Raw genomic sequence first — 21,959 nt, 5'->3', positions numbered from 1 at the left:
TGGAAGCAGAAAATACAGGGGAAGAACAAAATCAGAGGGCAGGTTCAAAGAAGATTGATCCAAGTACATCCTCAGGAGAGAGAGAGAGAGTTTTAGTGGACAACATCAATGCACCCTTTCCCTTTCTTTCTTCTTGTTCCTCCTGCAAACCTTGAACCCAAATGAGATGCAACAGCACTCTTCTCTCCAAAAGCCACCTCCTCATGCTTATCGTTTTGCTTCCACAGCTTCAGATGCAACAATGCTCTTCTCTCTAAAACCCTAGAGGCCGAACCAGAACCAGTCCTGACAGCCGTCAAAACCTTCGCACCTGCAACGATCGCTAACCTCGGCCCGGGCTTCAACTTCCTTGGTTGCACCGTCGATGGAGTAGGCGATTTCGTTTCTTTACGAGTCGATCCAAAAGTTCGTCCAGGTGAGATTCCAAGGGAAAAGAAGAGAATCAAAGAGACTTAAAATTGGTCAAATTTCCTTTTATTAGAAATTTTATCAGTCTGGGAAGTTTACCTGCAAAGAATTGATTTATAGAAAAGTGAAGAACCCCCAGGAAATCTCTCGACTGAATGTTTCAACACAACCAAGGAGAAATCGAACAATTCCTCTATTAATGAGTTTTCTTGTCCATGTTCACTGTTCTTGCGTCTTCTTCTGTCAGCCCAATGAAATATTAAAGGACAAAACGATGTTCTTGCGTCTTCTTCTGTCAGCCCAATGAAATATTAAAGGACAAAACGATGAATGCGCTGTTTGTTTTTTGGTAAATTGGGGGTTTTCACCCTTAAGGGTACTATGGTAAGTTTAACTTTTTTTAAGGGTAATTTGACCATTATAAAAAACTAACAGCAATTTAATTGCAAAACCCTAACGGAGTGGACTAAATTGAAATATAATCATAAAATAAGGACATTCTGATATTTTTTCAAAGTTTGGGATGTCTGTGATATATTGAATACTTACAGGGAGTGTCTGTGAAATTTACCCTAATAATAATAATAATAATAAATCAAGCGTTAAGGTTCACCCAAGTGTAATTTATGATGGAAATTTTACTGGCCAGGTTATCCATCTAATCATCCTTCGAATTTTAGACCAATGTCAATTCTTTATATTTTATTTTTTTGATTCATTTTGAAGGGTGTGAGGGTTCACTTTTCTTATCTTTAGGGATGTAAACGGATCAAATTTAGCTCGGATAGTGATATATCCATATCCGCATCCGATTAACTTTCAGACGGATTCAAATAGTTATAATTAGATACGGATAAGATATTTTATCCGTTTACATGTAAATATAACTTTTCGAATAGCTAAAGCCTATCAATATCCACATCGGTTTAGCTTTCGGACAGATTGGGATAAATTGGGATAATACTAAACAGATACGGAAACAAATTTCAGCTATTCATTTACACCCCTACTTATCTTCCCCACTTTGTATATTTAGGAGAGAACCAAAATTGAGTCTTAAATATTTTTTCTATTTTGGTTTCTTTCTACAAACAGCAGAAGGATTTTCCCACAATGACAACAAAAATTGTTGACTCAGAAACAGCACGTATGGCCGCAACAGAAAAGAGTTGAAAGAACAATAAGCTATTATTTCCCTTCCTCTTTTTGGTTCATAAAATCAAGACACATGAATTGTTTCATGTCCACCAACAATTCATCGTCACCTAATTTGAACAGGACAATGAGACATCAAATGACAATGAAACCCCTCACAAGGGTCCTGTTCTAATTGCATTGTCCAAATCAGCAATCAGATCATCAACGTCCTCAATGCCCACAGAGATACGAATAAGATCTTCAGTTAAACCCCTGGACTCACGAACATCAGCAGGTATGGCCGCATGGGACATAAAGCAAGGCATGCTTATGAGTGACTTCACACTCCCTAGCAATAGAAGTAAAAGTGCAAAAAAGTAAGAATTGAACATAGAACATTCACAAACCAGTAAATACTCACAGTACTAAATGGTTAGGAAGAATGATTACCGAAGCTAACAGTTATGCTGAAGTACTTGGTATTTTCTACAATGTGCTTTGAGAGTGCCACTGACCCCGTAAGAAAGCTAAGCACAGAACCTGCACCCTTTGCCTGGTGGAGAGCAGCGTGTTAAGGAAAACAACCAACTTACCATATATGTTGTATAAATATCAACCGAGGCATCATGCATTATTAATCTTGACAGAGAGTTTTAAGTACTTGAGAATAGTGTAAAGATCGCCCAGGATGACCAGGAAGACCAGCATAATTAACTTTCTTCACACACGGATGAGAAGAGAGGAATTCAGCAATCTTTTGTGCATTCTCCTGCCAAAAAATGGAATAGGAACAACACGATGTAAGAAGAAGATTCAGAAATCCCTCTTTACCACTAGAAGAGAACTGATCATTACATCCAAAGACAAAAGGAAAAAAGACGACGACGATGACACAATAGGAGAGAACAAGAAAATACACGAAACTTGTAAGGAAGAAAAAAAAATAGATAGAAAATCTCTCAATCATTATGATGTAAACTATACAGAGTGGGTTAATCCGAATCCAGACTGAGTGCAGTACTTAGTATTGGTTTATTCACTTCACACAACTTGAACCTCTTACCTTTTTTTATATCATTTCCTAATAAAAGACGCCCCCCCCCCCCCCCCCCCTCCTCTCCTGAACTTCAATGATTGGAAACTTTTGCCTGTATGTCACTAATCACATTATATGTGCATACCACAAGGGTCAAATGGAGTGACCAAGGATTCTAGCAAGCAAGGAACCCACACATGCAATGATTTCATTGAAGTTAATTATCCATATCTGTTTACTGAAGTGGATCAACAGACATACCAATCCCCTTTAGTTCATTTAATGCATGAACAAAATCTACTAGTGAAATATTCCACCATTACCCACCTGTTGCTTCTCAATACGCAAAGCCATAGTCTTAATACCACGTAAGCATATCCAACAGTCAAAAGGAGCTAAACCAGTTCCTTCAGCATTTTGTAGGAAAGCTATCTCTTTCGCCAGGCTGGTGCAAGCAAAAAATAGCCATAATTAAAAACAATAAAAAATGAATTATTAAATGATAGACAAAGCACAAAGCCAAACAACAATAATATTAGTATTAAATCCAAACCAAGAGAAAACTCAGAATAATGGGCAATTGGTTTTTTTTTTTGGACGGGGTAGGGCATCAACATTGAGGAGTTCATAGCATAATCTGGATAGGTACCTATGTTTTAATGAGAAAAAAAAATGGTAACCTCACAGATTCTAAGAGGTAAAGTCCAATCATATGTCTCTATTTTTATTCCCCCTATTTTATGGGGTTTAGAAATGTGCAAGTACAACAAAGACTATGAAATGTGATATAGTGCAACAAAGACTAAGAAAAGCATCATTAGGATATAGTGCAAATTGAAGGTGGTAAAAGGATAAGAAGGGAAGAAATGATCTGGGTTTAGTGCTGAGAATGGCCATAAGAGATTATAAGACAACAGCTCCTATGACTCTTAAGTGGAATGGTTAAGCAGGATTTCATAATGACAACAATTAGGTGGGATAAGGCTTAGTTAATTTGTAATGATTTAAACTCCATAGGATTAAGATTGTCTGCAAAAGTTTATTATGGTTAAATATAGGGGTATAATCAAATCTTTCTATTTCAAAGATGATCACAAGGTGTTCATAAGAAACCAAAAGCCATTATGGACCCCCCCCCCCCCCAACTCACAGAAGCACAAGGTAAAAATGCATCACCAACCACAGTGGGTACATCTAATGTTTTTGGACTCAAGAGAAACATTCATTCAGCCCTGTTTGTTTTGTAAAATTGCCCTGCAAATGATATTTGACATTGCAGAAATTTTCCTATTTTTCAATACCATTATTTCCTTTTTATATCAAAACAAACAGTAGAAAAATCCAATTTTACAATAAAATTTCCCTTGTCCACACCATAACATGGAAATAAACAGTCCTTTTTGACAAATTTTCCATTGAGTAGCGAATAACTATCTAACAAGAGGGTTATCTTATACACATATCTACCAGGAAAAAAATTTTAATTCCATTTAGATCATGCAAGTACGATATGTTATCCTTTATTATCAAGGAGGCCATTTCCTTCCAATAGGCTCCTTATGTAACTCAAACCATGTAAGCCTGCTTCCATTCCATTCCATTTAGATCATGCAAGCACAATATGGTATGTGATTAGATCAAGGGAATCATTTCTTTCCAATATGATCCTTATTTTACTGAAACCCAGTATTCTGAACTCCTTCAAGTATCTAGGACCATAATGTGTGTGTGTGTGTGTGGTGTGAGTGCGAGAGAGAGAGAGAGATTTTGTCATCAAAACTGTAAATATTTTACAGACCTTTCTCCTTTTATAGCAAGGACACCTGCCATGACATCACTGTGTCCAGATATGAATTTAGTTGCTGAGTGCATCACAATATCTGAGAAAGGAGAAGGAACAATCAGAATTAAGTACATATGATGAAGTAGGTGAGTTACAGGTTGTTAAATATGTAAATGTAACATCCATAGGATTAACATGCAGCCACCTGCTCCAAGGTCTAATGGCTGTGAAAGTACAGGGGACATAATACTGTTATCAATCATCAAGAGAGCACCATGACCATGAGCCATCTCTGCTATTTTCTGGAAATGGAAAAGGAAAAATAGAAAGTCCCCATGTTAGCTCAGAAGATAATACCTCTTTCTTTTTATTCAAAGACTTTTATTAATGTAAGGCCTACCATACCATACAAGGCCCAAAAAAAAGGGTATACAAAAGACAGGAAAATAAATGGTCCCCCCACCCCCATAAGAGAGAGGAAAAGAAGAAGAAAATGAAGCATACTAGCAAACTGGAAGGCACAAGCTTGTTACACTGGTGAGGCCTACCAAATCCTGCCTCCCCTCATCCCCAAAAAAACTCCAGTCAATTCAAATAAGAGAAAGTGATGTGTCATTGAACACTTTACAGATTGAAGCCCAAAGTATTATTCTTTCCTTAGCCTAAAGATCTTGTTATACTTCTTATTCTTATCCATGAAAGATTCATGAAAATAGGTCTGGCAAACAAACTGACCAATATGAACCAATTTATAAAAATGAAAAGGGGGTTTCCAGATAAAGTGGACATTGATGGCAAAAATCATCTCCACATTTGAAAAAGAAAGTGATAGTTACATCCCTTTTATTTAATTGGATACCAGCAAGATTTATAATAACAGCACTACTATGGTGCAACAAGAAGGTTGAGGCACAGAATGTCTTCTAGTAACCTAGACCTGATTTATGAAAAAGAGTAAAGATAGCTTACCTGGAAAGAAAATCTGCCACTTCTTATCCTCTTAAGGATAGATACAATAAACTGTTTTAAGTTAAAGGAGTTTATCAGAAAACCATAGGGTAGAGCTTGTACCCCAGTTTCATTTACATCCAGTGTTAACAAAAACTAGATGCTTAAATATTTTGCAAAGATTCCATTTTGGAGCTTCTAGTAGGCCGGGTGCATGAAGCTACTGTACACGTGCATACACATTAGTCTTGTTTGATAAAGTCAGGGCCGATCAGATGGCCACTGAGGTGCCACATCTGTCGAATTCAAATATGGTGGCTGAGATCAAGGCTCGCAAGTATGAGTATAAGTTAAGCTCAATAAGTGCATTGCTCCGTGGATGTAGGCATACTGCTGAACCACGTACAACAATGTTTTGTGTGCCTTGCAGGATGGTAGTGCACTACCTGGTATACCTAGCCACATAGTGGTTGCGAGATGGGTGTGCACATGACTGTGTGTGATTGGTAAAATTGGGATTGCCCCAACCAATCAGTCTTAATGACAGGACTTTAGTGCCAACAGTGTGGTGGTCAACAGAGTAGGGTTGGAAGACTAGTGCTCAGAGGAGTGCCATCATAATAGTGAACACCAAGTGGGTGTTTAGGGAAATGTTTTGGGAGAAAATTTGAAGAAATTTTTGAGGCCTTGATTCACCCCCCCCCCCCCCGTGTCAACCTGGGAATTACAGTATGCTGATTTTCAAGTATTAATAACACCCTATTCTTCTAAGAGAACAAATTATTAAACATTAGCCACATTCTGTAGAAACCATTTCAACAATATTTAACTAAAAAATATTTATTTGCAACCACATTAAGTTACCAAGCATAAATTTAAGGTTTTTTTCCATTTATTGGCAAACAACCCCTAAATGGAGGAAATCATAACATCATCATCAAACATGTGAATACTTACACGAATATCAGAAATCTGTAAGCGAGGGTTTGTTGGACTCTCTAGCCAGACAAGCTTTGTCCATGGACCAATTGCAGATTCAACCGCACTTAGATCAGTTGTATCCACTCGCCTGTACATTATTAGCATATATTTTCTTAGTATGAAGGAAAACCATGATAAGAAGAAAAGGGGAAAAAAATAATAATAATACTAACTTCACTACAACTCCTTTCTTCGGAACTACTCGTGATAATAATCGATCAGAACCACCATATATGTCTTCTCCGGCAACAATTTCCTCACCTAAAATTGACACTTTGTATTAATTAATAAGAACATTTCAAAAGCAATTAAATTAAGATGCCATCACTATTCAAATGAAAGAAGTTAAAACAAGTTGATAAGCACCAGTTCCAACAAGATGGGTGACAGCAGACAAAGCAGCCATTCCACTAGTAAAACAAAAAGCACGATCTGCCTTATCAAGCTTGGCTAATAACCTAATCATTTAAAAACAAAAGAAAGATAATAAGAATAACCTCATGACTAACAAGAACAAACTAGCTATCTCTTAGTACCGATAGGTTATCTAAAATGACTAAACATATAAAAGAGATTCAACTACTAACATTTCCAATTCATCACGGGTAGGATTTCCACTTCTAGTATAATCGTAAGGACCAAACTCTGTTGCGGAAGGCTGCAACAGAAATAAAAATAACACATAAAAAGTTAAATTGCAATAAGATAATTCTAGTATATATACATAAATTTGAACAAATCCACTTCTTTATCCATATCTAAAAAAGTCTACTGACTGGGCATTCTCCATGGTCCATCAAAGAATAAATTATGGTATAAAATAAAAAGTGAGATTGGTATAAGGTCACTTAAATTGAAAATAGTAAGGGAAGAATCTTCAATTGCCAAAGCTATCGGGGAATGGACCAGCCAAGAATTGGCTCTCTGAAGTATCCTATGTGTGTTTCACATCATTTACAGTTAGTGGAACGTTATAAATCACCTAAAGAATAAAAGACAACAACATTAGGATGTCACGAAGTCATCATATGAAAAAATAAATTTCATGCAATACTATGCAGATTATCTTTTCCTTTAATTTTGGCGCCCGGGGGGGGAGGAAGAGGGACCTTTTAATAAACCCATAGGAGTCCTTATGAACCTATTTGTGCATCGAAGATTTTTTTGTTGAATTCGCTTCAAACATGTAATCTTTTAAAAGCTTTAACATCATTTTATTTTTATTTTTATTTTGTTTCTTTTGTCTACCCTATCTAACTGCCCAATGGGACTTTAACTACAACTACTAGAGAGGGGGAGGTGGGGAGAAAGGGGGTGCCTTATGGCACAAGGTGAAAACAGGAGAGTCGAACCTGTGACCTTCAGGAGCCTGCACCCTACTGGAAAGGCACCAACCAACTAAGCAAGCAGTTGTCTTCACATCATTTTAATTTAGTTGTGGAAAAATATGTTTCTTTCTTAACGCTTTAGGTGACTTGACGACAAGAGCTCTTTCTTTGTCTGTGAGTCATTAAGGCTATGTTTGGTAACACTTTTGTTCTACGAGAGTTTCTCTGAACTGGAAGTTCTTTCTTTTTCCTATTCTCAATGAGCATTTTTGAGGGCATAGGAACAAGTTTGGTAACAGGGCGTAAGAAGTGTTTCTTGTTCAGAAATGAGTTTGGAAGGCACTTTAATAGAAGCACGTCTGTTCCCCTGGAACCCATCAAACAATGCATTCCAAGAAACTGTCCTCCTCTCAAACATCCTCACAAACACACACTAAGCATTCTCCAACCTTCCACACTTTGAATGCAAACAAACGAGTACATTCTAGACACACAAAATCCTCAAGAAATCTAGTCTTTACAATATACCCTTGTGTCTGCTTCCCCACTTCTAATCACAACATACTTATATAATGCCTTCAAAACACTCCTATAAGTAATCTGATTAGCCTTAACCCCCGAAAATGCATTTCCTGAAAAACCCTAAGAGCTTCCTTTGAATACCCAATTTGAGCAAACCCAGAAATCATGGCAGTCCAAGACACAACACTAAAGCTAGCCATTTTATCAAACACATCATATAAGCAGATTTAATATCTCCAATTTTTAGGTAAAAATATTAACAACTTGGTATTGAATGCAAATCCGAATTGAGCCATTTCGCAACAAATGAACAGGGACAAATCGAACTTCTTCCTCAGCTTTAAAATCAATCCAGAGCTGCAAAATTGGTGAGTACAGTGACAAGTCTAGTGAGATGGGTTTTAGGTCAAGAATGTTTAGAGCTTCTTTTAGTCTTCCAATGTTACATAGGATTTATCTCTGATTGGAGGGTTATTGGGCTGGTTAATCCTGGGAGGTGGTTGGCCATTTCCTTCCACACTCTCTTCATGGCTCCCAATACACACTACATATGAAATAATGAAGCTAAGCAAAAAGTAGAATAAACTAGTCACTACTCACTACTCTTCTTAGAAAACCCACACACACTATTCTTTTAAAAAAAGAGGAGACCCAAACCGGCGGTTCTATGAGACGCATATCAAAGGGAATCAGTTTCTCCAGATTCTTCTTCAACGTTGCAGACGAGAGAAAGAGAGAGAAACTACTAATAGGTTAGAATTGAAACCGTTGTGACATGTCTTGTAAGTTTCACCAGCCTTTTCTGGTCTTCCATTATGGGATTGTTCCTCCTATGATTTATTTTCCCTTTAAATAGTTTCTCCGCAAACATGAGGTTTGTATCACGTAGATTGAACTGCTGAAAGGTCTGAGCTATGGCAGACTTGCACAGAATAAGCAGTCACAGGTGCTCAAGTTGGGAAATTCCGGAAAAATGACTGGTGGATTTGGAAAGGTTCATTCACCAGATGGTTTGGCAAGGGAGATGAGAAAGAGAAACAAACGGGAAAATACTGGAGCAGGAGAAGTAGAGAGAGACAGAGAGGGAGACCTGATACCAATCAGGTGATCAGCGATGGCATCAAAGAAGATTGTGTGTGTGAAATAAATATAGGGGAAAATATAGGGACACCCCCTCAACTATGGCCCATTTTCATGTACACCCCCTCTAATGTAGTCCTAAGTAGGAATAGTTCCACTAGGAGCCAATGGGGTAGGATCAATAACAATGCTGGCCGATTGGGGTAAGGATGGGTAATGTAGGGTAAAATTAGGGTTAGGGTAGGGTATTGAAGATAAGGTTTATAGGGTTTTAATGGGCAGGTCTAGGGGGTTATTATGGTATAAAGATAAGGGGATTTGAATAAGTTTGAAAATTCTGCAGAATTAGGGTTAGGGTTTTGGGTTTTAGAAATTAGGAAAACTATGGAATTTAGGGTTTAAAGTGAGGTTTTGGGGAAAGGGTTTGGATCGAGTGGCTAGGGCAGTGAGGGGGTGAGTCAATCTTAATTTGGCTCAGTTTTGATGGTGGGAAGTAGGTGATCTGAGTTTTAGGGTTTGGGGCTTTAATGGGGTTTTAGGGATTTAGGGTTTTAAATGAGAATGGAGGCTTAGGTTCAGGTCGAGTGGAGGTACTGTTATGGAGAGGTTATGTTCGGATTTTGGATGAATATGGATGAAGGATGCATGCTGGAATGTATTCAGAAAAGCTAGGGTTTTGGGAGATCGATTGGTTAGGTTAGATGGGAGGAAGAAGAAGAGGAAATTAAATGCAGAATTATATAAACTACTTACTTGAATAACACTGATCTCCAACAGTAGCAGTTTGAAGAAAAGCTAAGAGAGGGCCTCCCGATCTACAAGATGCAAAGAGTCACTGGAGTCCACCAGCTCTTCACCCGTGATATGACTCACAAGGCCATTATGAACTTATGACACACAAGACTAGATCTCATAGGAGAGAACGGCAGCAGCAGACAAAGCAGCAAGCATCGATTTTTTTTTAAACATGAATTAGTGGGGGAGCCTCTCCCACGATTTGTTATTAATAAAGGCCTAAGGGCCAAATCAGATTACAACTCAAACTCTCCTTCCTAAATTGTGGAAGGGAGTAGCTAACTTAAACTAACTTAATTTAAAAACTAAAAGATTCATCTACCCCTATTAACTTAAGACAACTTAAAACAACTTAAATAAAAGGTAATCTAGGAATCAATAAGAATAAAACAATCTCAGCCAATAGGATTAAGTCCTTAAGGCTGCTAAAAAAAAACTAAATATAGAACAGAAATAAACTATACTAAGGCTCCTACTATAACCCTAGGTTTAGGGTGACTTCTTCAATTCGAGGAGGCTTGGATCTACATCAACTCTCCTCGGCTTAGAAACATTCATCTCCGATGAATGGGTGAAATCCTTGCAACACTCTTGCAACTTGGAGTTGAGCTTCTTGACTTCATGAGTAGGAGTCCAAGTGCTATGCTTGTGTGAAGAAACCCGTCCACGAACCTTGTGATGACAAGGGGGAAGCAACATATGGGCAGCAGCTGCAACACTTCCCGGGCAGAATTATGTTGAGGCTGGAACAGTGGGAAGATGGTCTTCAAGCCGTGAAGCCTTCTCTTCAAAGAACCAAGGGGGCATCACAAAGTCGATGTGCTCGACTTCCATAGGGTCTTCAATGTGAACAATCTTCACATCGAACTCCACCTCTTCAAGTGCAGCAACTTGCTTGTCATTGTCTCCCTGTGAAATGCTCTCAATTACCTCGTCACATTCAACCACATCATCCATGAAGACCTGAGTAATAATATGAACACCTTGAGCATCACCACCCAAATCGTCATAGTACCTAGCTAAATCATCTTCATCGGATGCGGGATAAGCATGGAAACCTTGCTCATCATCATCATTAGGGGTTTCATCTTCCTTCTTAGCCACATGGATAGATATGTGCTTTTGTGGGCACTCCCTGGCATAGTGTCCAAACTCATTGCAATGGAAACACTTGTGGGGATCATTGCTGTCCATGGGAGCTTTACCTTTATGATCAGCACGTGGAGGGACTGTAGGGCGGGAAGAACTACCAACAGAGTAGCCTGATCGAGTAGGACCAGCATCAGAGTTTCCAGCTCAAATGTGACCATTGGGAGTAGACTTGAATGCTGAAAAAGTTTTGTTGGTGCCTTCAGTGGAGGAATCAAATCTTCTGTTTCGGGCCAATAATTCTTTAGCCTCCAATGCCTTCTCAAAACAGTCCTTGAAGTCTCGAACATCAACAACTCCAACAGCTTTAACAATGTCTGATCTCAATCCCAGCTGAAACCGAGACAACATCTGAGTAGCTCCTTCCCTGGTGTCAGTACGAGAAGAAAGAGCATCGAACTTTTGCATGTACTCAGCTACAATCATAGTCCCTTGTCGTAGGGAGTTGAATTGATCTTGCATCTGAGCTCTGTAATGTCTGGGAAAGTATTTCTCCCTCATACATACCTCATGTCTTCCCAATTAGTTGGTGCATGGCCATCAAGTTCCATGTCCCTGTTTGTCTTTCGCCACCATTCTCGGGCAGGGCCAATCAACTTGGTACGTACCAGTCTCATCTTTCGATCTTCAAGCAAGTCATACCAATCAAAGTAATCATCAAGGGCAGCAAGCCAGTCATAGAATACCTGGGGATCATGGTTCCCATCAAACTCCTTCAGCTCAAGCTTCACCTTCTGGGTATCATATCTTCGATTGGTAGCTTCATCAGCAATGAAATAGGACCTCAAATACTCCTCAAAATAAGGCCTTTGAGGATCTTCTCTAATTCTGTCCCTATCTTCTCTGTAATCACCTCTATCATGTCTTCTTCTATCCATGTGATCTCCACGGTTTCTGGAATGATCTCTGTGGTCTCTATGACTTCTAGAATGATCTCTATGATGTCGATTCCTTCCTAGATTTCCATGAACTTCAGAATGAACTTGAAATCTGTCCTCCTCTATATAAAGAGGGTTGTTTAAAGAGACACAGGCTGCCTTTGTTCTTTCAATCGTGTTACTTTGTCATTTAACTTCTGCAACATGTCCATGAGTACTGCCATGGGATCAGGTGGGGGTGGTAGTGTGGGATCCACAACAGGGTTGCTATGTTCATCCATGTCTCTAATACCAAATAATGTAGTCCTAAGTAGGAATACTTCCCACTAGGAGCCAATGAAGTAGGATCAATAACAATGCTGGCTGATTGGGGTAAGGATGGGTAATGTAGGGTAAAATTAGGGTTAGGGTAGGGTATTGAAGATAAGGTTTATAGGGTTTTAATGGGCAGGTCTAGGGGGTTATTATGGGATAAAAATAAGGGGATTTAAATAAGGTTTCGGGTTTAGAAATTAGGAAAACTATGGAATTTAGGGTTTAAAGTGAGGTTTTGGGTAAGGGGTTGGGATCGAGTGGCTAGGGCAGTGAGGGGGTGAGTCGATCTTAATTTGGCTCAGTTTTGATGGTGGGAAGTAGGTGATCTGAGTTTTAGGGTTTGGGGTTTTAATGGGGTTTTAGGGATTTAGGGTTTTAAATGAGACTGGAGGCTTAGGGTTCAGGTCGAGTGGAGGTACTGGTATGGAGAGGTTATGTTCTGATTTTGGATGAAAATGGATAAAGGATGCATGCTGGAATGTATTTAGAAAAGCTAGGGTTTTGGGGGATCGATTGGTTAGGTTAGATGGGAAGGAAGAAGAAGAGGAAATTAATTGCAGAATTATATAAACTACTTACTTGAATAACACTGATCTCCAACAGCAGCAGATTGAAGAAAAGCTAAGAGAGGGCCTCCCGATCTACAAGATGCAAGGAGTCACTGGAGTCCACCAGCCCTTCATCCTTGATATGACTCACAGGGGGGGGTCTTGATATGACACACAAAACTAGATCTCATAGGAGAGAACAGCAGCAGCAGACAAAGCAGCTAACATCGATTTTTTTAAAACATGAATTAGTGGGGGAGCCTCTCCCACAATTTGTTATTAATAAAGGCCTAAGGGCCAAATCAGATTACAACTCAAACTCTCCTTCCTAAATCGTGGAAGGGAGTAGCTAACTTAATTTAAAAGCTAAAAGACTCATCTACCCCTATTAACTTAAGACAACTTAAAACAACTTAAATAAAAGACACTCTAGGAACCAATAAGAATAAAAGTCCTTAAGGCTGCTAAAAAAAAACTAAGTATAGAACAGAAATAAACTATACTAAGGCTCCTACTATAACCCTAGGTTTAGGGTGGCTTCTTCAATTCAAAGAGGCTTGGATATAAATCACCCTCATCTTCAAAACCTTTCAAACACACCCCCTCATCTATTGAAAGCATGTAAATTAGTCCATCAAACTAACTCACCAGTACCTAATTAACAGAAAACATAAAGTTACTAAAATACCCTCCTTACCTCAATACATTAAAAAAGAAAGAGACCAATATACCCCAAGTCCTCCCACCCTTCCAGTTACCCCATTTCCCAAATCTCTCACGAACCTTCTCACGCTGCTATCTCCTCGACCCCCCACCCTTCATCTCCGGTCGTCATCTCATCGACCTTCCATCCTTGCATCTCGGGTCACTGCTGCTAACCACCCGAGACCCTACGAGAGCCCATGGAGTTTCTCTCACGCTCATGGAGTGTCTCTGCTCTAGAAGTCTCCAAAGCTCTCTCCCCTCCTTGCATGCTCTCTAAGACTGCCAGCGGTGTTGGTTCCATACCTGAAGATCTCTTGCGAGACTGAAGAGTCTGCTACTGCTGCCTTAAACCCTTTCTCTTTTGCTTCTTCTGCAACTTCCCAGCTCGTCATGGAGAGGATAATGTCTCAATGTCGGTCTCCAGAAAATGTTGCTACTCCGCTAAGTTTCAACTTTGATCTGACTTTCATGTCTTTAACCCTTTCATTCTCGTGTCGGGCTTTCTTTTCTCTTTTCTTTGTGTCTTGATTACAACATTGATTACTGAGCTTTATAGCGTTTCTGTTTCCTGTATTAGCTTGTCCATAATGACTGAAGTTTAGTGGGCTCTACATGTTTGAATTCCATTTTCTCAAGGATATGTTTCTGCAGGAAATCCGTTCTTTGTCTTGATTTCACCATCTACCTCTGTGGCTCTATTTTGTTTCTTCCTTTGTTTCTCGTGTTTATGTCCCCAAATGTGGTTGTGAGAAGCGTATTCCCTGCAAATACCAGAATGAGGCTACTAAATCAGATTTACTATATCCTATTCTCGAGTTATCCAATCTTGTGCTTTCGTAATTTTTGTTCTCCAGCTGTTTCAAGCTTTGTTCTCTTTCAAAAATCGTATAAAAAATAGAGAAAAATAATTTTTTTTGCCTTATTTTATTCTCAATCGACAGGTGTCTTTTTCTTTTTTAACTTTTCTGTTTTATTTATTTATTTTTGTTTCCATTTTTTAGGTTTCTGTTAGAAATTGAAAATAGTTGAGTAGATGAAATATCTCTGTTTGTAATCTGTAAATTAAGCTCTCATGGTTTCTGGGTATTTCACTTGTGTTCGGCAGCAGGAAGTGTCGCCTCTTACATCGCGGGGAGGCTCTCTCACAGTAGCGGACCTTTGAACGGCTCACTGACGGATAGCCCACCAATCTCACCATCTGACATCGACGACCTTAAGGTCCGTTGTCTCATTCTGTGGCCATGGTGACTGGAGATGAAGGGTGGGGGTGGAGCTGATAGCAACCATGAGGAGATAGTAGAGGCTATTTTCGTCTTTAAGCTTTTAATTTGGGCAATATTGTCCTAGAAAAATGGTTAAATGAGTATTAACGTCTAAAACTAAACAGGAGTTAGTTTAATGGACTAATTTACATGCTTTCGATAGATGAGAGGGTGTGTTTGAAAGGTTTGGAAGATGAGGGGGTGTACATGAAAACGGGCCATAGTTGAGGGGGTGTCCCTATATTTTCCCCATAAATATATATATATACATATATATACATAGAGAGAGAGAGAGAGAGAGAAAAGAGGGAAGAAGGAAGGAATGGCAAAGAGAAGCATAGAGCAGTCGTGGCTCCTCTCTGCTCTCATGGAGGACGCCGAAGAGCTCGCAAGTCAGGGGCTCGATATTATTCATTTGTTACTCTCAGATTTATTTCCAGAATTTCTGATTTTTTGTGTTCTAGATGCCCAGTTCACTCCGGAAAACAAAAACATTTCTGTTCCTTTTTTGCTCCTGTGGAACAGAAGAACACTGGGAAACTCCCACGGAGTGTAACCAAACGGAGCCTAAATTTCTATCTGTTTATATTGAAACTTATCCCAACAATTGACTGGTTTTCAGAAGTTTGACTGCAATATAAACTCTCATTGACTTATCTGTAGATTAATGCAAATTAACTTATCCACTCAAAATTGTGGATCACTCTAATTCTTCACACCCTAGCAAGGTGCTTTACAAATCAAGAATGCAAGTGCAAGTAAATGAGCATGAGCTAGGGAATGGATTCAATGGCGCTTAAGGTGCACTTTGCACTTCAAGTACTTCTCATACTGCCACATGTAGGAGCAGCATAGTTGTCACGCTGTCACAGCGATCCAAGTCGGTGGAGGAGTGTCTGATCGATATATCGACATGTCACCCGCGGCGAACATGTCGACCATGTTTTATTTTCTCTATTTTTAATGTCATTTAGTATGCTATAATATATACCCTATAACATCAAAAACCAACATGAAAGTGTACTACTAATCTACTATGGTTTAATTCATGAAAGTGTAATATCCATTAGTGTATATGAATTATGAAACCATGGATTAGCCTATCAAATAATTGATAGCAATAGTCTTGCTGATAATAAAGTTGAAAAATCAAATGATAGGCTACAAAAGTAACAAAACAAAAAACAAATTAAAAGAACATAATTTATATTGAGTGGAATCAGTGAATAAACCTAATAAACAGCCCATGTAAACATTAAAAAAAAAAAATTGCTGATGTGAATATGTGCTTGCTGCTGTTGTGTGTGTGTGGTGGACTACTGGCTGTAATAAATCCCTTCCCCCCCCCCTCTCTGTGTCTCTCGACTCTCTCCCTGTCTCTGTGTGTGAAAAAAAAAAACACCCTTCTCTGTGACTGTGCAAGCCTGCAACTGCAAGGCAAGAAGAAGAAAAAAGAAAAAAAAAACGAGAGGTCTGTGACTGTGTGCAAGCCTGCAACTGCAAGCAAGAAGAACTGAAGAAGAAGAATTGAAGAAGAAAATGACGATAAGTGAGAAGAACTGAATTGAAGAAGAAAAGTAAGAAGAACTTTGAAGGAGAGAGTTGCCGGAGGACTGGGAGGAGGAGAAGAAGAATAACCAAATAAAAAAATAAAAATTACTAACCTGCTTGAAGAGGTTGCAGGAGGGGTTCGAAGAAGTGAAGAACTAAGGGTGTCAATTTGGAACTAGAACCGAAACCGAAACCACCCGCGTAAAACCGTATCAAACCATACTGTTGCAAAAACAGTACGGTACGATATAATCAAACGGTATTGACCACGGTAGAGTACGGTATCGATATTGGGTATAATAGCGTTGGCATGTACCGAAACCGTACCATTTTGGGGGGTATCATTGTAAAATTAAACTCCTAACAGTCCTAACTCCTAAGACCCTAAATCCTAAAATCCCTAATTCCTTTCACGCTTTCAGACTTTCAGTTCAACTTCAATCGTTTCGACTTCCCTTTCTCCTTTACGGTTACAGCTTTGCCCTTCCTGCCGTTCTTGGCTAAGCTTCCTTGCGACGCCCAGAGCAGCACTTCGGCAGAGCGGCCAGAGCCTCCTCGAGTTTCGACTGAGCAATGACTCCAGCGAGCCTCCTCGAACTCTCAAAGTAACGAGATCTCTTCAGATTGTTCCGAGTTCAAATCCCTCTCTGGCTATCTGCTACTGGATTTCTAGATTCTCAGGTAAATCATCATTGATCTCCCATCTCCGGCCATCTCCGACTTCCCTTTCCCCTTTACCCTTCTAAACTGGAAATGGTGGTTTCTATTTCTCCTTCATCGATTAAGTTCTTATTTTTCAGTTTTTCTGTTGTCGTTTTGGTTGTGTTAGTGAGTGCATCAAGGTTCGATGACCACCGAACTGGGCACTGAACCATTTCATTTACAAAGAAGAAGAGCTTAAGCTTAAGCTTGATAATTATTCTGGTTAGTTCCCTTTTTTTCTAAACTATATTTTAGTTTCGTCCTTGAATGTCCAATCATTTGTACATTCGTTCTTATACTTCGAGTGTTTGATCGTGTCTCTAGTGTCCCACATTGTCTCTATTGTTTTCTGATGATCTTCTTTTACTCATTTCCGGTTCTCTGTTTCATCTTCTTTCACGTTTGCTCCGCTTTATACCCTTTTTTGTACCATATGCGTACCATTTTATATACCGTTTGTATACCGTACCGAAACCGTACTATAACGGTATTGAAAATAGGACTCCTAAACGGTATGGTACGGTATCGGTATTGGGTACCTATTTTTGGTACCGTACTGTATTACCGAAACCGTACCAGTTGACAATCCTATGAAGAACTCTCTCCTTTCTGCCGAGAGTTGCCAAAACTGAAGCCGAGAGTTGCCGGAACTACGTCTCTATGTCTCACGAACTCTCTCCTCTTTGACTCTTTCTCGATCTCTCTTTGCGATTTCTATTTCTCCCAAATCCCAATTAGTGTTTCAAAATTAGGGTATATTGTATTGTTTAATGTTTTTTTTTTTTTTTTTTATGTTAATGTGTATTGCAGATGTAATTTGAAAAGTTACACCTCCAATACACATTAAGGAAAAAGCATTTAAGCTCTTAAATGGTTAAAAACAATAAATTTTTAAAAACATAAGTTTTATACTCTCAATCACAAATATCAACCAATATAGCCATATATCGTGGTATGGCGTCCATGGCGACACCATGGAGGCTATGTCGATATTTGTACCTCAAGCATATTGGAGGTCGATATGCACACTTCTCCAGCGCCAGGACGCCATGGCGACGCCAGGATGCCATAACAACTATGAGGAGCAGTAAATCTCTTTTGCAGAATTGGGACACATTAATGGTCCTCAACCAGTTCAGTAGCAACTAGCAAATGAGGGGCTAGGGAGCTGGTCAAGTTTCTTGCTTCTAGGTACAGTTCCAATCATACAAATCCAGACATCCACAAGGAGTAACACAAATATGTGAGCTGAATTAACTCTAGGAATATGTGCAGCATGCTATAATCTCTAAAAAAAAAGGCTTCAGGACAAGTTCTAGACTTAATTATCTGAGAAAAGAATTAAACTCAGATGGCTGAGAGTTGTAAAACATAGAACACAGAGAAGAAAAAGATACCCACACACACACACACACCGTTATTGTCCTTCCAAAAAAATTTCTTGGTAGCTGGAAGTAGATTATTTTACCAGCATTCAATAAGCAATATGATCAAAGCATCAGTCTATAACAGTATATGCATATGTTCCTCTGTTTTACCTGCTTAAATGTAGCTGTCTGGTAAAGAGGAGTACTGACTGCAGCATAAGGATCGAATTCACTCTGAATATTCATCAACAAAGTCGAAATGCTGGGCTCCTTCACTTTCACATCTACATGCAAAATGAAACATTTAACAACAAATATGCCAAAAAACAAATGAAAGAAAAACCAAGCGCCATCTGCAAAACACAAACCATCAAAGCATGCAGCAACGCCTTCGACCAAAGCAGATGTGCTGACATCCATTTCTCTCTCTCTAGAGCAGCGCAATTCGAATCGCTTAGCATCCAACAATCCGTTTTTTTTCTCAGGTAATAGTCTGCCAACCCTAAAGCTCGGCCGAGAAAACAATAGAAGCCCCAAACCCTATTACAGCACCAGAAACAGTGAAAAACAATACACTAAAACAAAAAATTATGAAATAGAAGACTAAAATTGAGGTTGAAAGAGAGGTGTACTTACGTTCTCGTTAAGATCAGAGCGGGAGGCATAGAAGGAAGGGTTAAAGGCGGAAGCAGCCATTTACCAATTGAAGAGCAAGGGATTTGTTCTCTGCTGTTAAGAAAAAGAGGAAATGAAGCAATGAGAAATTTCGGCAAGCTGCGAGAGAGATTAATATGAGAAAGAGACTCGTAAGTGTAATCGTTCGTTTGGTTGCTTCAATTTGGGAAGAATTTGGTGCGAACACGGACCGCGATCCTGAATTTGAGACTTTCTATACCAAAAATATTCGTGCTTGGATGGCGGCTCAGGATCAGCCTCATGAAAACCTTTATATTCCCTGAGGATGTTCTACCCCGTGGAAACGCTCTTTAATGGAACTCTCTCTCCGTTACAAGTAACTATCCACTGATGACCGAACTGAAGAGTCACTGGACTCAGTCCACCACACACACGTGGACAAGTCGACTTTATAACTCCTCCACGTTTTGAGCATTTGATTCCGTATCAAGCGCTCACGTGGTGATTGCATCTCTGACCGTAATTGGATTAGCCGTTGAGGATTGGACAGGTCAGATCCCACCCTAATATATGTTCCAGTCCAATGGTAAATGTGTGGGCACAGTTCCTTTATGGGCGTTTATATGGAAGCACTACTACATTTTCTTAATCATGCTGAAATTACATAAATATCCTTTAAGACTTCTTAATTACATGTCAGTCCCTTTGTGTCACCAATTGCCCCCATTTGGATGTTTGTAACAATTTTTTTTATGAACAAAACCTTAAACGCTGGTTGTTCTTGTGTGTCCATCCACCTCACCATTCTTATCCTTACACCTTCGCTTTCCTTTTGTATACATTTTTTTGTTGTCTTTCCCATATAAGTAAATAATAGATTAAAAAGATTATTTGTATATGATTCTCTATTGAGATATTGATGTAGCTCCAGATAGGTAAAGGTCCTACTAGAGGCCAATTATCCAAGATCCAATGACAAAGGACCAAAGGGGCTGCTGGTTCTGTAGTTCCAATAGAGCATAATAGAGTTTTAGGTCAAATTCTAGGGTTAGGATTAGGGTAATGGGGATGTGTCTTATATGATAAAGTTAGACAGGTTTAGGGGAGTCTAATGAACTAGGTTTTATTGGTTTTGGAAGAGTAGAAGTAGTTTAGATGTAATTGGACAGCAACTAGGGTTAGGGTTTTGGGAAATAGGGAAATAATGGAATCTAGGGTTTAGAGGTGGAGTTAGGGTAAAGGCTCTAGGTCGAGTGTGGGTAGGGTGGAGGGGAATATATGCTGAAAATTACAGCTAAATCAGATGATTAAATCTGGAGTTATGGAGGTTTTCTAATAGAAGTAGGAGAGAGGGATAAAACTATAATTTCAAACAATTGGCTGGGTGGATGGTGCTGAAATTTGAATCGAGTCTCACTTAGGGATTTGAGGAAGATTTGTTCAAATTTTTAACAAGTTCTAATAGTTAGATTTGGCTGGGCAGAATTCTCACAAAAATCACCTTGCATGTGACCTTCTAGAAGAAAAGAAGAATAGTTGTAGGTTCTAGGGTTCTGATGGATCTATGGTGTTAATGGTGGATGAGGAAAGTAGCAATGGTTGAGTATTGGCAATGGGGATTGATGGGGCCGGGTTTAGAGGATTAGGAGAAGAAGGGTGATTGTTGAAACTATAAGTACCTAAAAATTAAAGGGACTTCTGTCTATGTCCCCTCCCTAATGGAATCTCATCTCATCTCATCAATTAAAGGGACTTCTGTCTATGCATGGCCACATCTTTGCTCTCTGCCTATGCCTGTGCATTTTGCATTTTGCATTTTCGCGAGCAATAAAGGAGAGATATTGGGATTGAGCTCCTCTCTTGCGTGGGACGATGTGCGATGTACGACTGGGAAGGCCTCGATCCACATGCCATTGCACCGGGATGTGTGTCGATCATGTGAATCGGAGCTCTCTAGCCGCATGATGTGCACTAGAGAGAAGCCGAATATTGGGGGTAGAGCATGTTCAACAGCCGCATATCCTACACTGACAGAATCATTACATTTGGAATAACGCTTAATGTGTTTATTCCTTGGTTGATGGAATCTTGTAAGTCGGCAATTACGAGCTAATGAGCTATGCTTACTTTCATGTATAAATGTTTATTTATCAAAACAAATTAATTAGTTTTAATGGATTCCATTTTGCTTTTTATTGTTAATCTTTGGGTTTTTTATAATTACCATTCCAAAAATTTTGATATTTACTATTACCCCCTTAAAAACTTTCAAATAACTATTACCGTCCCCTATTGCATACTAATAACTAATTGGCCTCCACCGTTACATTTCCGTAAGGAAGAGGGTTAATCGTGACAGTGTGCCGTTGTCACGGAATTTCTAAGACCAAAATACCCTTTTGGGGTGGTAATTGTAAAAAAAAAAAAAACCACCCCATCACCGTCCCTTCTCCTCGTCCTCCCTCCTCTTCTTCCTCCTCTCCAACCCCAAACCTTGTTTTCTCCACTTGAGGTCCTAATCTAGAAAAAAAGAGCAAGAATCAGAAAAAATATATGGGATGAAGACGAATTTCATACCTGTAATACAGAGAAAAGCAGAGAAAGAACAAAACTGTGAAGCACCATGGAAACGTAGATAGTACCCACCATTCAGCCAATGAATCCCAGCGTACAACTTCTATTCAGAGAATCATTGACCACTACCACCAACAACCACTGAAGGTTTTAGTTTTTTTTACACATTTTTTCATACCCAAGCATCTCTCACTGAGTCACTGCTGATATTGTCACAAAACATCTGTGACAAAATAGAGAAGCTGGAAAATTTA

General features: G+C 39.2%; 1 protein-coding gene across 1 annotated transcript; it reads right to left on the bottom strand.

The window, feature by feature from the left end:
- Positions 1-1,587: 1,587 nt before the first annotated feature.
- Positions 1,588-19,191, bottom strand: LOC122644725 (cystathionine beta-lyase, chloroplastic). Its single transcript, XM_043838119.1, has 13 exons — positions 19,132-19,191; positions 18,864-19,035; positions 18,667-18,779; positions 6,881-6,951; positions 6,660-6,751; positions 6,467-6,554; positions 6,270-6,381; positions 4,570-4,666; positions 4,380-4,461; positions 2,909-3,026; positions 2,207-2,314; positions 1,996-2,098; positions 1,588-1,894 (listed from the first exon to the last, which is right to left on the bottom strand). Exons 1-13 carry the CDS (start codon positions 19,189-19,191, stop codon positions 1,719-1,721), a joined length of 1,392 nt encoding a protein of 463 aa, XP_043694054.1. The 3' UTR covers positions 1,588-1,718.
- Positions 19,192-21,959: the final 2,768 nt, after the last annotated feature.

This window comes from Telopea speciosissima, chromosome 11 (assembly GCF_018873765.1).
Source record: "Telopea speciosissima isolate NSW1024214 ecotype Mountain lineage chromosome 11, Tspe_v1, whole genome shotgun sequence".
In the NCBI taxonomy this organism is placed as follows: Eukaryota; Viridiplantae; Streptophyta; class Magnoliopsida; order Proteales; family Proteaceae; genus Telopea; species Telopea speciosissima.
Note: the sequence above shows the minus strand (reverse complement) of the source record. Positions and strands in the feature narration are given on the sequence as shown.